Genomic DNA, 15,202 nt, shown 5'->3' on the forward strand with positions numbered 1-15,202 from the left:
CAAGTAAGCGGGTTTGGGCTGAACCTGGGCTATAATTGGGCCTTTATTTCGTATTAAAATCAAATTATGTACAGTCCATCTAGGATCTTAGTGTTTTCTTTTAACATCAGTTAGTAAACTTTCTGAAATAAAAAATGTATATGACATGCGAACCAACTCCCTAAACTCTACATGTAGTCAGAACCTAAACCTTGTCTAAAAATAATGCAACAATGCTTTCGTGTTTCCACACACACATTTTCGCCAAGATATTATAATTATAAAGTAAAAGAAGGTATAAAATATTGTGGACGTCAGCAAGTTCGCGTGGAGAGATGAGGACAAGGATGACGGAATCGTCGACTTAATAATATAATAGTAAGATTCCCTTTTATTTTATTTCATTTTTGTACTTTTTCCTCTAATATTTAATTCAGTATAACTAAAATAAATGATAGATTCTTCCACTCTGCAAGGAACCCATTGGCTGACGTAATAGGAATTGCCTCTTGGAGCAACATAAAAATCAAACTTCATTTTCATTTTTAAATAGTCTTCTTCAATATGGTGTGGTCCGTTGCTGCAATTCTCTCATCACACCATGAATTTTTTTTTTTTAAATGTACCGTAAAATATATAATACTTTGTCCATATTTTTCCTCACAGCGCACATCTAAGACCATCTCCAACTCACCCTTATTTCTATCTCTATATTTTCCTCTAAAATAGAGAAACTCTATTATAGATGTGAAAATACTCTAATGTATGTCTCTATAATAGAGTTCTTCTATTTATAGGAGAAAATATAGAGATATGATATTTATACCTCTAAATATAGAGGCAAAAAGTAATTTTCCTCTATATTTTCCTCTAAAATAGAGAAACTCTATTATAGAAGCATACATTGGAGCATTTTCAGCTCTATAATAGAGATCTCTATTTTAGAGGAAAATATAAAAGTGTACATTGGAGATGCTCTAACATTTCCCTCCCACTAATCATCTACATGTTCCTTTACGTTTGTATTTGTGCTTGTTTTCTAATATGTATGCACACAAATTACCATCAATGTTTTGATTAAAACATGTCTTCTGCTTGAGTAGAGACCTGACCATTTAAACATATAGATCTAGATGTAAGTACAAGTATAGATTCGTAAATATTTTTTTGGAAGCTTTATGCCATAAGTGCTCATGGCCGGCTTAGATAGGGGGCGAGCGGTGTGACCGTCCCGGACCCAATCCGTTGTCCATCTATTTCTTAATATATAAGAGTCTGATTTTTTAAAAAAATACATGTATTTTTATATTAAAAATAAGAAAAGGAGTCCACATTTTTTTATATGAAAGTATTTTTTTTATTTTCATAGATTTATTTTAAAAAATACTTCTGGTATTTTGAAAAAAAAAACATATGTCTATCAAATTTTTTAAATAATAATAATAGTTTGGAAATTAATTTTTTTTGTTTTTGCTCCAGGACCCATGACACCATTGAGCCGGTCCTGCAGGTGCTTAGCATTTGGATAGTGGGATCTAATTCAATAATACTAGGTTACATGATGCCATCTAATTCTATATTTTACTCCATATTTCTGGCATGATTACAATAATATTTTTGTTCTTTCTCATTTATTAAAATAACAAGAAATGATAAAAACATCATCAAGTTTGTAGAACTCGATCAGCTGATATATATCACTACACAATCCACATAAAAAGAAAATAGGAAAAATGAGGTGCCTTAATTTCAGTCGCCCCCAAACACTAAGATCGAGGCGCCGCATCTTCATTCTCCTTTCGGCGCCGGTGGAGCCCCTGCTCGCCGGCGTCGCCTTCTTTCTCTCTCGTGTTCAGCTATGTCCCGTCTACCTCATTCTGTTATGCTTTTCGCTTTTGTTTTGTTGTTGCTCGAGCTGCAGTTGGAGCCATGGAAGCGGCCTCCGGCGAGTGGTGACACGGCTTCTGGTCGCGTTGTATCCACCTCTGACTTCGGCCTCTCTCCCGCAGACCCGGATCTGCTAATTGAGACTCGTTCTGGTGCTCGGCCACTGCATAGTTCGAAGAGTTTGCGTCTCCGTTGCTCTCCTACAAGACCTTCCTTCCGGCACCGTCGAGCTGCCTTATCTTGTCCTCCTGTCGCCTCCGCTAGCCTCAGATCTATCTACTGTTCCGATTATCACAGAGAGCTCAGGCCTCTTGCATCTGTTGGCTACTGTTTCCCTCCCACGTCACAAGCTACCTCCATCTTCCCCATTACAGTCGTGAAGTACTTCACTCTTCGGTCCGAGGTGTTTTCCACTATCTCCGGTGATTCTTTTGCGTCCAGTCCGTGAATGTTCGCTAATCCCGTCCAATCACTTGTTCCCCTCCAACCCCACTGTCGTTGCATCTCCTTCAACGCTACTGCCATCGTCACTTCTCGTTTCTATGGAGCTAAGCTATATCATTTAAATCTCCTCCTCTTACTGACCGCCGGATCTATTGTGCAAGAGTGTGGTTTCGCCAGATTTGCTCGTTACATTCTCAAAAAAAAAAGTCCTGAGACATTGTTGTTATCGCTTATCAAAAAAAAAAGGTTTGACTTTGGAGGTTATCAAAGTCTAAATGATCTCTCAAACAATACATAATTTTTCTTTCTAGTTGTTTGTGTGACAATAATTGAAGAATTAGTTAGCAAAAAGAAAATTGAATTTTTTTACATTGTACTACTATTCTCTAAACCAATCTTATCTTATCCTCTCCTCCTTCGTTTATGCTTATAAGAGCATCTCCAATTTACACTTCTATATTTTCTTCTAAAATAAAAATCTCTATTATAGAGGTGAAAATGCTCCGATGCATGGCTCTATAACAGAGTTCTTCTATTTTAAAGAAAAATATAGAAAAAATTTACTTTTAGAAATATCATATCTCTATATTTTCCCCTATAAATAGAGGAATTCTATTATAAAAGCATACATTGGAGCATTTTCAATTCTATAACAGAGCTTCTCTATTTTAGGGGAAAATATAGAGATAGAAATAGGGGTGGGTTGGAGATGGTCTAAGGTATATATATATGTACCATCAAGTTTCACTTTTTACCCAAGGCCACCATAAGTCACCTTGGTTGGTGCTTAGTCCTTTTCAAGCACAGTTAATATCCAATTATTGGTCTGTACTTTGTAACTCCGTTAACTGCAATTTGTATTTCACTGTAGTAGTTTTTACTGTTCTTCTTTATTTGCTTTGTACTGACAGAGATTCTTTTGTAACTACTGCAGGAAGGTTCTTGCTCATACTTGAATATGGACAGGGCAGACACATGGGGGTTTGTCAGTGGTGGGAGATGTTTATATCTCAAATTGCTTTTATGATTGATTGTAGCTTACAAGGTCTTCTTAAGTATTATTCTTCTAGGCATATTCCTGTTTGTTTCCTTCCGTCTTCTTCATATGGATTTGAACGAGAGTGGCCTTCACTTTTCTCGTACCAACGGTATTACAAAGCTTGATCACAATTACGGTGACACTGCTCTCAGCTTGAAATGCCTTGGAAGCACTCACTACAACCACAAGCTTTGCTCTGATGTTTCTAACTGTCCTGATGGTGGTTGCGGCTTGGTTCTCGGTTTAGGTCCAACACCGCCCTCTTACTATTACAATGTCAACAAAGTCTCAGCTTCTTCTGGGACTTTTCAAGAACTCTCATCAGGAGGCAACTCAATTCTGCAACTCGGTCCTCCCGCTGTCACCACCATGGATGCTTTCAGCAGCCTTGATTGCTCGTTGCTGACATATACAGAGACTAATGTGTCCCAAGCTGATGAGGGTTCCACCTCTGCAAAGCGATCTGGTGGCTATATGTCATCGCTTTTCTTCGCTGCAAGGACCGAAACCGTTAGAAAACCTTCAAGAATGCAAGAGTGGAGTAATAATTCACAGCTGAGCCATCATGAGTCAGAGTTCTCTGAAAGAACGGTATCCGCCACATCTTCTCAGCACAGGACGACCAACCCCAAAAAGTGCAAGTTCATGGGATGCACCAAAGGAGCCAGAGGAGCATCAGGGCTCTGCATTGGCCACGGAGGTGGTCAGAGATGTCAAAAACCAGGCTGCAACAAAGGCGCCGAGAGCAAAACCACTTTCTGCAAAGCCCACGGTGGAGGAAAGAGATGCCAGCACTTGGGATGTACCAAAAGCGCTGAAGGAAAAACTGATTATTGTATATCTCATGGAGGTGGAAGACGCTGTGGGTTCCCTGAGGGATGCGGTAAAGCTGCGCGCGGCAAATCAGGGCTATGCATCAAACACGGCGGTGGCAAGAGGTGTAGGATCGAAGGATGCACAAGAAGCGCTGAGGGTCAAGCCGGGCTTTGTATCTCGCACGGTGGTGGGAGGCGTTGTCAGTCTCCAGGGTGTACAAAAGGTGCTCAAGGGAGTACAAACTACTGCAAAGCTCACGGTGGTGGGAAACGCTGCATATTCGCTGGATGTACTAAAGGAGCAGAAGGTAGTACTCCGCTCTGTAAAGCTCACGGTGGAGGGAAGCGTTGTATGTTTGATGGAGGTGGGATTTGTCCTAAGAGTGTCCACGGTGGGACGAGCTTCTGTGTAGCGCATGGTGGTGGGAAGAGATGTGTGGTTGCAGGGTGTACTAAGAGCGCTCGTGGGAGGACTGATTGTTGTGTGAAGCATGGTGGTGGGAAACGGTGTAAGTCTATTGGGTGTGAGAAGAGTGCGCAAGGGAGTACTGACTTCTGCAAGGCGCATGGTGGAGGTAAACGGTGCTCTTGGGGAGGAGATTGGAAGTGCGAGAAGTTTGCTAGAGGGAAGAGCGGTTTATGCGCTGCGCATAACAGTATAGCTCAGGAGAAAGGTGGAAGCAAGATTGGTTTGATTGGGCCTGGACTTTTCCGTGGACTTGTCTCTACCTCTTCTCAAACTACTGCTACTACTACTACTACTACAACTGATCATTCTCAGTCTGGAGTCAGTGCTGTTTCTGATTGCACAGACTCCATTGATGGCTCGCTACATCATCAGCCTGAGAAGAGGCAGAAGGTGATGATACCAATGCAGGTGCTTGTGCCTCCTTCGATGAAATCTTTAAGCTTTACGGACGCTGAGAGACCAGAAACGGAAACAAACAACAACAGTGGGAGCAGCAATGGGAGGAACGTCTTTGACTTTATGATTCCGGAGGAGAGAGTTCATGGCGGTGGGCTAATGTCTCTGCTTAATGGCAGCATGAACAAGACACTCCATTGATGGAACCTGAAAGCTTTCTCTGGCTCATCTGCAAAAAAGCTTAAGAATCTGTGTAAAGCTTATGTAATATGTATAGTTTACCTTTGTCTCTTTGAACCTTTGTATATTCATGGGTCTGTGTTTTTGTATGGTCTTGACTCTACCATCTAGTCGATGGCTCGAACCCGAGTCTTATGTTTATTTGATTATTAATTTGGAATGTTTGCAATGTAGTATAATCAGCGTTCAGAAAATCGTTAGACCTGTTAGTAAGCGTTTTGTAGAAAACTAGCAGCTTGTAGTATTATTTGGGTTTAGATATTAAGCATTAATGAATCATTGATTTTTTTTATATTTCACATTTATATTTTGGATAGGACTTAAGCATTAATGAATCGTTTTCCTGCACCATGTTCAGTAACGAATTTTTTAAATCTAACTTATATTTAAAAATAAATTTTATTAAATATTATAGATTTTACTATTTTATTACTAATATTTAATATAGATTTGATATATATTAAATCAATTTGTATAAAACTAATAAAAATGATATAAATTGTATAATTATCAAAAATTTAGCCTAAACAATATTTATAAAATTTGTAGATATATAAGAAACTAATGATCTTACGATTAGATATTTAAATTTTTTAAAAATTGTAGAAATTTTTGAAAACTTTAGTAATACAAATTATATAATTATACAAAATAATAATATTTCAAAATTTGAAATGTTATATATGAATATATTTATTTTATAGATGATGTATGAGCTATTACTATATTTAAAAAAAAAATTTACCAAAAAGAGATATCAATATTAAATGTAATATATGAATTATTACCATATTCTAATAAGTTTGCCAAAAATATAAATTAACATTAAATAAAATTATCCATGTCATATTTTTTGGAAGCCTTGTCATCAATTTCAGTAGTCATGTCATATTTGTTTTGTGAAATTGATTGTACAGAGAACATGTGGCAAAATCACTACGCAAATATAGTCTAAGGGATTGATTTTTTTTTTATATTTCACATTTATAATAAATATTTAATTTTTGGGTTTAATTATAAAATAATATTTTGATAAATTACAAAATTACATATACAAAAAAGAATTAAACTTTTTGGATTTACACTTATATTATTGGTAGATAAAACATACGGAAATTCTCTCGGATAACTTTTTTAAAGTTTTTGTCACAAAATAGCTCTCAATAAAGAAAATGACTAAAATAGCTTTTTTATTTTTAAATTTTAATTTTTTTTTTTAAATTTGAAATCCTATCTCCAAAACTCCACCCCTTAATTCTAAACTCTAAATCTAGATTAGTTAACCATATTTTTACCCATTAATAAAACTTATTTTGGTTATTTTCTTCATTGAAAACTATTTTGTGACAAAAACTAAAAAAAAACTATCCGAAATAATTTCTCTAAAACATATTTAGATCAATTTTAATCGATTTATAACAGTTGAAACCGATTTAAATCACATAAAGAAAATCATTTCGGTTATTACCGGGTTTATACATCGAGTAAAAGTGTTCTTACTGTTTTCTTGGTACTTAAACCGGAGCTTCTTGGATTGAATAACCGGAGCTTCTTGGATTGAATGTAAAATCATTTTCGGTTTATTTCAATTTGACCGGTTTACTGGAAAGGTTTAGAAACTCTCCGTCAAATGGACCACGACCGCCGTTATCTTGTCCGTTAGGTGTAGTATATATACACAGACGTTAACCACAATCGTTCGTCCTTTCGAATCTGAAACTTTCCCTCTTCCCTGGAGCGAGAGAGCTTCGCTCTGCTATAGGAACAGAGGAGCACGACTTAGCTACTTGTTTTCTCTAAGGTATGCAAGCGATTCTCGATTCCCGTTCTAGTTACGAGCTTTAGATTTTTCTCATTCTGTGATTCAATCGATTGTTTTTTTCTCCGTTGCCGATTCTTCTTCTTCTACCTTGATTTTGATTCTACGATCCGATGGTTGTTATTCTTCTTCCTCTTATCGTTCTCGCGTTCAATTTCTTCAAGCTGTGATGAATCTCGGTAATACTTTCCCGGAAAGTTTGCGTAATCTCGTGAATCCTCATCGCCAAATTTGGCGGGAAAATGTTGTTTCTTAATTGAATCGATGCTTCATTCACAGAAATTTTTGATCTTGTAGTTTCGATTCTCTTCACCTGTTTCCTGAGTTGAATGGATTGCGTTTTACATTCTTCAGATTGTTAATTTTTTCTCGGAAAGCTTTAGCGGCAGGGGAGAAACATCGAACAAGCAAGGATTTTTTTTTTTTTTTTCTGGTGATTTGTTGTTAAATTGAAAACCTTCAGGTGATCTTAACTGAGTCGAATCTTATTCACATGGCTTTTTGATCCCATGCTTTTGATTCTCGAGTTGAATGGATTGAGTTTTACATTCTTCAGATTGTTGAACTTTCTCGGAAAGCTTTAGCAACAGGGGAGAAACAGAGAACAAGTAAGGATTTTTTCCCTGGTGATTTTGTTGTTAAATTGCAAATCTTCTGGTGATTTTTTTGATGGAAAGAATCTCATTTTTGTAGTCTCTTGTGCTCCAAGCAATCTTGTTTTCTCCAAAACTAGAGACATGATGGAGAAAGACGAGTCATTTGTGTACAACGAGGTGGAGGAAGAGCAGAGTCCCCAAAGCAACCAGACGTGGCCGATGGATATGATCAGGCAGAGACGTTTTCAACACAAAATGTCATCTCTTTTGAGTCCCGTGACTCCTAAGAGGAACCATAGCCTTAGCAACGCCAAGTCTCTCCTCAAGAAGTACTCAAAGTCTGATCCAATCCCTCGTAAGCAGCGCTTTCCTGTTTCATGCTCGGATGAGGGAGTCTTGATGGATGGTGTTCTGGTCACATCAGCCTCCGAAAAGAAAGTTTCGGATTCGCCTTCTAGATTGAGCTCCCTTGGACGATCTCCACGTTCTTCACTCGTCCGGAGTCAACATAAGAATAGCAGCCCTAGGAGCCTATCAGGAGGAAACAAGGTAACATCCTTTGTTCTTTTTTTGTCTCCATTACTTTGTCTCTGATACTAGAGTTGCTAGACGTTAGTGATTTGATGCCTTTTGAGGAATCTTAGAAACTTCAAGAAAGCTAAAGCTAAAGCCGCATCAAGTTGAAAATGTCTTTTGTTGTTGAACATTGGTACATAAGTCCAGTGTCTTACTTGCTCCAGAGAAGTAACGTTTATGTATCATACCAAATTAGGTTCATATTTACGCGTTGTAGTGTTTGCCTTACGAGTTTTGTGGTTATTTTGCAGGAGGATACCACTCGGTCTCATACTTCTTCAGGTGGGAAAGTGAAGATCTTGGCAAATAGTCCTTGTACTAAACTTGAGACACCAAAGGTATGGCTTCATTACACAGGTCTCTCAAGAATCTTAAAACGGTCTTCATTTGGTTTAACTTTTGTTCTCACAGGCTACTAGTTCTTCAAATCTGAATGCCACTGCCGAACCATTCACCTTCTCACCGAGACCTTTACAAGGACTAGCTTCTCCCTTCCCAGTCCGGCAACTTCCATTTGACCATGGTCCACTCATTCAATGGGTTGTAAGTTACTCTCAACCCAATTTTCTGTTTCAGAAACGTAAACTGAGACAACAATTTGACGCTTTACGTGATATCACTATGCAGAATCCGCCTCCGCACCAGCAGCTGCGTCCGAGCAATAGTCATTTATACCAGCCTCCGAGCTACGCTTATCCGAGATCACTACAAGTTCATGACCTCTATCCCACACATCACCCATTCAGGTCTCCTAGACCCATTGGCTACCAAATGGGTTATGACCCCAGAATCATCTCACTACTTCCCACAACACCTCTCGCTACAAACACCAGCAAGCCACCTGTTCATACTCCCATATCTACTACCTCTTCAGCCAATCTCAGCACCGGTAATACCACCCATGACTCAAGACTAGACTCTTCACTTTCTGTTGATGGAGGACTCGAAACAGTGACACAAAAACAAGACTTGTCGTCACCTTCTGGTGAGCTTGAAACAGTGACACAGAAACAAGGCTTGTTGTCACCTTCGGATGAGCTTGTCACGATGGCTGCTGCTGAGCTCAAAACATCAACGCACAAACCAGACTATTCACCTTCTGCTGGACTTGGACTTGAAACTGTGACGACAGATAAAGACTGGTCACCTTCTGATGATGGACTCCCAAGATTCACACAAGCTCACACTGATTTTATGAAATCACAGGACAGCAGAGTTCTCCCGGATGACGCTTTCCAGCATTACATATATAGAAAGAGACTGCCAATATTCACTCAGCTTTGCTCGGATGACGCAGAAGGGTGTGATGACACCACCCATTAGGTCCATACTGAACTCGACCACTTCTTTGCCTGTGAACATGGTTTTCACTTCCTCAACCTAAACCGCATGCAGGTAACATTCTGTTCATATGAACTCTTTTCCCATCCATTAAACTTTTTCAAAATTTCATCAAAGAAGTAAAGATCATTTTGATACAAATTCAAAGAAAGATAGAGAAAACAAGTCCATGGAATAAAATACAGATATATATATACACTCTGTTTCTAATCAAATGGCATCTTCTACTGTTTTATCCCATAGATGAATTCAAAGCAGAACTAATTAAACCCTGGTTTTGATTTTGGTTCTAGGTGACTCGAGCACAACTATTTATGTAGAACCAAACTCATAAGTTGATATATTAGATTCTCTGTAAGTAGTTGTGCTCGAGTCACATAGAACCACCATCATTTGTTCATTCATTTATTGGTTAGAAGTTAGAACTTAGAAACCCATATGTTGATATATTACATTAACATTTTTTTCACTGAAGTTATTCAGTTTTATAGTTATGAAATTGTTATTCCAGAAACAACAAAACCATGAACCTCACCACAGCCAAACTATACAATGATTCAAATCCCATCACCCTCTTTCAACGTAAAATCTTTCCTTTTCTAGTTTTTATTGCATTTTATCATTTATTTTATGTGCGCAAGGTGCTTGCATCATGCATGAGTCAGTGCTTGTTAAGCAAGCACCCATTAAAATAAAATAGGAAAATATATAAATAGACGTAGAAAGGCAACGTTGCTTGGCTCGGAACACAAAACAACTACTAAACTCCATCAAAGATCTATAGAGAGAGAGGCTATAACTTGCAGAAAAAGGCTCTCGATTGCCAAACTCTTATAAATAATCAACAAAACACCAATCCTACTACCCGACCGGATCAGGTTTAGGCCACACGTACATAAAATGTAGATGTCACACTTGAGAAATTATGTACTTCAACAGAATTTGCTTTTAATATATATAAATTTTCTATGTTTTAAATTGTAAGCCTTTTTGTTGTCTTTAAAAACTTAGCGCTGACTCATCAGAAAAAGTATTTTAATACTATGTGCTCAAAAGAAAAGTCAGTTTGGTCTCTATAACTTTTAAAACACACTATTACCTTTCCCCATGATTATTCGCCAACATGAGGGTCTTATTTTTGTAAGCCTAATTTGCATGCATCCAGTGGTAACATAATCATTACATTTCCTATACAAAAACGTTAGTGTTTTGGATCTTGTTAGTCAAAACTCTAATCCGTTTCTACCAAGAAAAATATATTTAAGTTAATACTATTGTTCAACGGATGCTAAGTAGGCTGCAAATTCATCCCAGGCTGGTATATGTGATTTTCCTCCTAACCTTAGGTATATTTAGGCAAAAAGACGAGGTATATATATTTTATATATATATACATTTAGTTTTATTGGAAAACCTACACTAATCAATAATTTTATGGTTATGATTGAATTGAGAATAAATCTATTATTTACCATATTCTTTCGTTGGTTTATGATCTTGATAGGAAAAAAATCATGAATTACTTTTGTTGTTTTGGTATGGAGAATTATCAATTCAATTCAGTGCATATATACACATATTTTTAGGTTTGAAATTGTATAGCTTTAAAACTGACTGATGAAGGTAATTTAACATATATTACAAATTATTTTCTTTGCAATATATTTTTTGCACAGATACTATTTGCTCATTTCTCCCACATATAAGACAGCATAGCCAATTTAGTATTAAAAAGATATATTGAATTAGAAAAATAAAATAAAATACAACAAGACTATAACTTCTTCCTTTGTTTTTTGCTTCTTGCTTGCAAATTGGGGATTGCTAATCTTACAACATATAACTTGTAAGAATGATGTCATTCTCATCCTCCTTTTCCATTTTCTTCTTGGTACAGAAATGTTTTATAAATAATGACCCACTAAACCTTTTCTTTTTGGGTGCTTTTGTCTTTATCACGGTAAGCTTACTTCGTCAAGATCATCTAAAGACAAAAACACTTCATCCAAACATGAGAGTTCTGGCCCATCATCATCCTCTTCCTCACTGCAATTTTGTTCATACACTCTGCATATCACCCACTTGCTATAATCCTGCACACAAAGATCCATGCCACGCTGGAGGTCAATTATTAATTTAGGTTTGATAACTTTAGGCTTATGAAACAAAAGGGCACTTACGGTTTTGTGACTAGAACTAGTAGAGCCACGGCCTGATCTCTTAGAAGATCTCTTAGAGGAAGAAGAAGAATCTGGGAGGGAATATTCTTGCATGATCCAGTTAGTTTTAGAATTTCCAAGATAGAAAGTAAAATACTTTTTGATGCCAACTTTCTTGTGTGTGGAGCTTGTGAAGATTGGCTCGTCTATTTCCATTGATCCCCAATACCCATTGCTTGTCACTCTTTGCTGCGTCTTTCTACTATAGAAGTACCATTGCCTCCCTTCTCCCAAAGCTTTACCTATAATTATACGTGAACAAATTAGCGTTGATGGCTTCAACACCATATAATCTTGAACTCAGAAAAACTTTAGACCAAATATCTGAATCTTTTTGTACTATCCAAAGTCTTAATTATATTGTGGTATGGTGAGAAACTATGCATGGTTATCTATTCTACCGTATATCTGCGTAAATAACTATTATGGTTCGTTACGATTTTAGCACTAACTCAGATTAGTCTGAATTTTTGATCGACAAGTTTTGTTGGATATATAATAGTATAATTTAGTGTAAGATAAAATGTCATGGGTATTTGTTTTTATATATATCTACGTACATGACTTGGTGTGTGTGTTCTATTTGTAAATGATGTGTATCATGAGATCGAATGATTGATATCGGCGCACATGTATGTGACTATGAAGAAAGCAATATCAATGATGGCTCACCAGATAATAGATTCCTTCCAAGAGAATAAAAAGGAAATTTATTAGGTAGAAATTGGTACTATTAGTATTTGTGTGTATGGTAAGATTTGGTAACAACAACAATCCTCAAAAAGAGCAACCCAACAAAAGTATACTGCTAAAAAAAAGACAGATTGGTTACTTAAGTTGGTTACAACAATCAACCTATGTCCTGTAATTTGGATCACCACTCTTATTTATGTCAAACTATACGTATACTTACATGCATGTATACATAGAGTCAATTATGAACGTCTGCATGATACATATATGATATATGGAGAGAGATGTGAGTGTATATACCGGGAAGGTCCCAAGGATCGTAAGGGTAAAGATCGAGGTCGGGGATGACGTCAGGATGACAAGGCAAGAGTGAGGCTTTGCGCTGAAGAAAGTGGACGACGAGTTCTTCGTCCGTTGGGAAAAACCTGAATCCCGGTGGTAAATTCATTGATAACGATGTTGATCTCAGTACTACTTCACATGTACATAAACATATATGTGGTTGCGTGTGTGTGTGTAGAAGAAGAAGATTAAATATGAAGAGAATAGGTATGTAGAGAAGATGATGTGGAACCAGAGGAAGTGTGTGAAAGAAATCGAGGTATATATAGGAGATACAAAAAGGTGGAATTAGGAAGGCGTATTTTTTTTATATATATGTCGTCTTTAATTCACTTGCACACACAACACCTTCAGTTTTTTTCTTAAAGATACGTAATAAAAAAAGAAATGATAAAAGAACAACAAAGAAAATGATGCTACGTGGTAAAGATGGAAGCAAGTGCAGTGGAACTAAATAAGAGAGGAGAAATCGATGTAAAAGGGGCATTTGAAAGCTTTATTTTCCGAGAAATCGTCGCCTTAAGTGGATCTTAGAGCATGATTATTGGAGGATTTTTAAAGTGGGGTTCTTATCGGAATATAAGAACCCGTCTTTTAACTTTTAACTAAAAATACTAAGAACCGGCTCTTAAATAAGAGTTTTAAAAAACGGTTCTTAGTTTTTTTAGTTAAAAGTTAAGAGACGGATTCTTATATTCCGTTAAGAACTTCATCCTAAAAACTTTCCAATAATCATGCTCTTACAATGTTGGCTGCTGTTTTTTTCTTGTTAAAAGTTTTTTTTCTGCTTTTGATTTTTTTTAAAAAAATGTTATTCCTAAAACAAAACTTCGTGTTTCCATAGTTAATAAGAGTATTATAGATGAGTAGGCTGAGGAATTATTGAATTAATTCGAATGTTCTTATTAGTATTATGCTATAAGTTACTAGAGCATTTACAAAAACACTCTATTTTCACTTTAAAATAGAATTTGGAGTAAAAATACTTCAGTTTTACTTTATTTTTTACTTAGTAATAGAGTAAAAATGAATTTACTTCGTTAATAGTGTAATTTATTTATTTTTTTGTTTAACGTCCTTATATAATTGATTTATTTTGAAAATAAAAAAGAATGATTCACTAGAAATTGTCTTGCAACAATATAACTCTGTCTTTGTTGATATGCAAGTATGCAACCAAGTAACAACACATAGATACTGGATACATAAGTTAGAAACAGAAAATAACAATTCCATAACGCATCAGAGCCTTGTAAGGTGTAACGGGTTTAGATATCTGAATATTTTCAATATGGAAAATGCGATTGAACAAAAGATTTACACTTATGAAATTCATTCATTAATTAACATTTCAATGAATAAAAAAAGAAAAGAAAGAGGCGGGCGGAAACGAGAGGTGTGCAGGATAAGACGAAGATTCTTCCAAGCAAAAGAGTTATCCGCTTTCTTCTTCTCCGCCACTAAGACGAAGATTCTTATCCACTTCTCATTTCTTTCTCTATATTCTTATCTAAGGGTTTTATGTTGAATTACATTTCTTTTTTGAGAAAAAAAAACTATACAATCAAATTAAATTAAGTAAAACAAAAATTACACTGTGTATACTTCCCCTCCAACTTTTGGTTGAGTATATCGTTTTCGTGTTTTACTTTGGCATGTAACACATAACTATACAAATAACAAAGTCGACGTCATTGAAAACAGTATACTAACGATTGCGCTAACACTTGTGTGCATAATTTGATGTCACAGTTCATCTAATATGCTAAGTCCATACTAAATAACAAATAATGCACTTAAACACCAACCAACAAAAATGAATCATACTGTTCACAGTTTATGGACTTATCTCTATGTTTCAAGTTTTGACGGTCAGTTTTCTAATTTATTAATGTAGCTCACAGTTTACGCCAAATAGAAAGTTAGCTACAAACCAAAACAGTTGCTAATATTTCACTAATGTCTTTGTAATAGTACTGACACTATAAGAAAACATCGTAATTCCGACGGACATTCTGACGGAAAATGAGATCCTCGGAATATTCCGACGAATTTCCTTCGAGAAAACCCAAATTTCCTCGGAATATACCGATGAAATACCGAGGAAGGCATATTCCTCGGAAAACACCGACGAATATCCGAGGATATATTATAGCCGTTGGAGAGCCGTTGCCGATTTTAAAAATTCCGAGGAAATTCCGAGGAAAGAGCCGTTGCCGTCGGTATTCCGTCGGAATTTCCTTGGTACTGTCGACAGCATTTCATCTATAAATACCCGCACCCCCAACCTCTTCATTCACTCCATTTCTTCATCCTCTCACATACTATATTTACACACGAATTTGAT

At 36.5% G+C, this 15,202-nt stretch overlaps 3 protein-coding genes across 3 annotated transcripts; 2 read left to right on the top strand and 1 right to left on the bottom strand.

The window, feature by feature from the left end:
- The first annotated feature begins 3,224 nt into the window (after positions 1-3,224).
- On the top strand, positions 3,225-5,429 carry LOC106327993 (filaggrin-2). The gene has a single exon (XM_013766335.1). The coding sequence runs from the start codon at positions 3,416-3,418 to the stop codon at positions 5,228-5,230; it is 1,815 nt and encodes a 604-aa protein (XP_013621789.1). The 5' UTR covers positions 3,225-3,415; the 3' UTR covers positions 5,231-5,429.
- A 1,555-nt stretch (positions 5,430-6,984) lies between these two features.
- Positions 6,985-9,583, top strand: LOC106330505. Its single transcript, XM_013768961.1, has 6 exons — positions 6,985-7,070; positions 7,645-7,696; positions 7,782-8,233; positions 8,515-8,598; positions 8,672-8,803; positions 8,888-9,583. The coding sequence occupies exons 3-6, from the start codon at positions 7,826-7,828 to the stop codon at positions 9,581-9,583; spliced, it is 1,320 nt and encodes a 439-aa protein (XP_013624415.1). The 5' UTR covers positions 6,985-7,070; positions 7,645-7,696; positions 7,782-7,825.
- Positions 9,584-11,321: 1,738 nt separating this feature from the next.
- LOC106332338 (NAC transcription factor NAM-B2) lies at positions 11,322-13,142 on the bottom strand. The gene is made up of 3 exons (XM_013770807.1): positions 12,814-13,142; positions 11,782-12,062; positions 11,322-11,694 (listed from the first exon to the last, which is right to left on the bottom strand). The coding sequence occupies exons 1-3, from the start codon at positions 12,959-12,961 to the stop codon at positions 11,557-11,559; spliced, it is 567 nt and encodes a 188-aa protein (XP_013626261.1). The 5' UTR covers positions 12,962-13,142; the 3' UTR covers positions 11,322-11,556.
- Between the last annotated feature and the right edge of the window lie 2,060 nt (positions 13,143-15,202).

Source organism: Brassica oleracea, chromosome C3, assembly GCF_000695525.1.
Source record: "Brassica oleracea var. oleracea cultivar TO1000 chromosome C3, BOL, whole genome shotgun sequence".
NCBI classification, from domain to species: Eukaryota; Viridiplantae; Streptophyta; class Magnoliopsida; order Brassicales; family Brassicaceae; genus Brassica; species Brassica oleracea.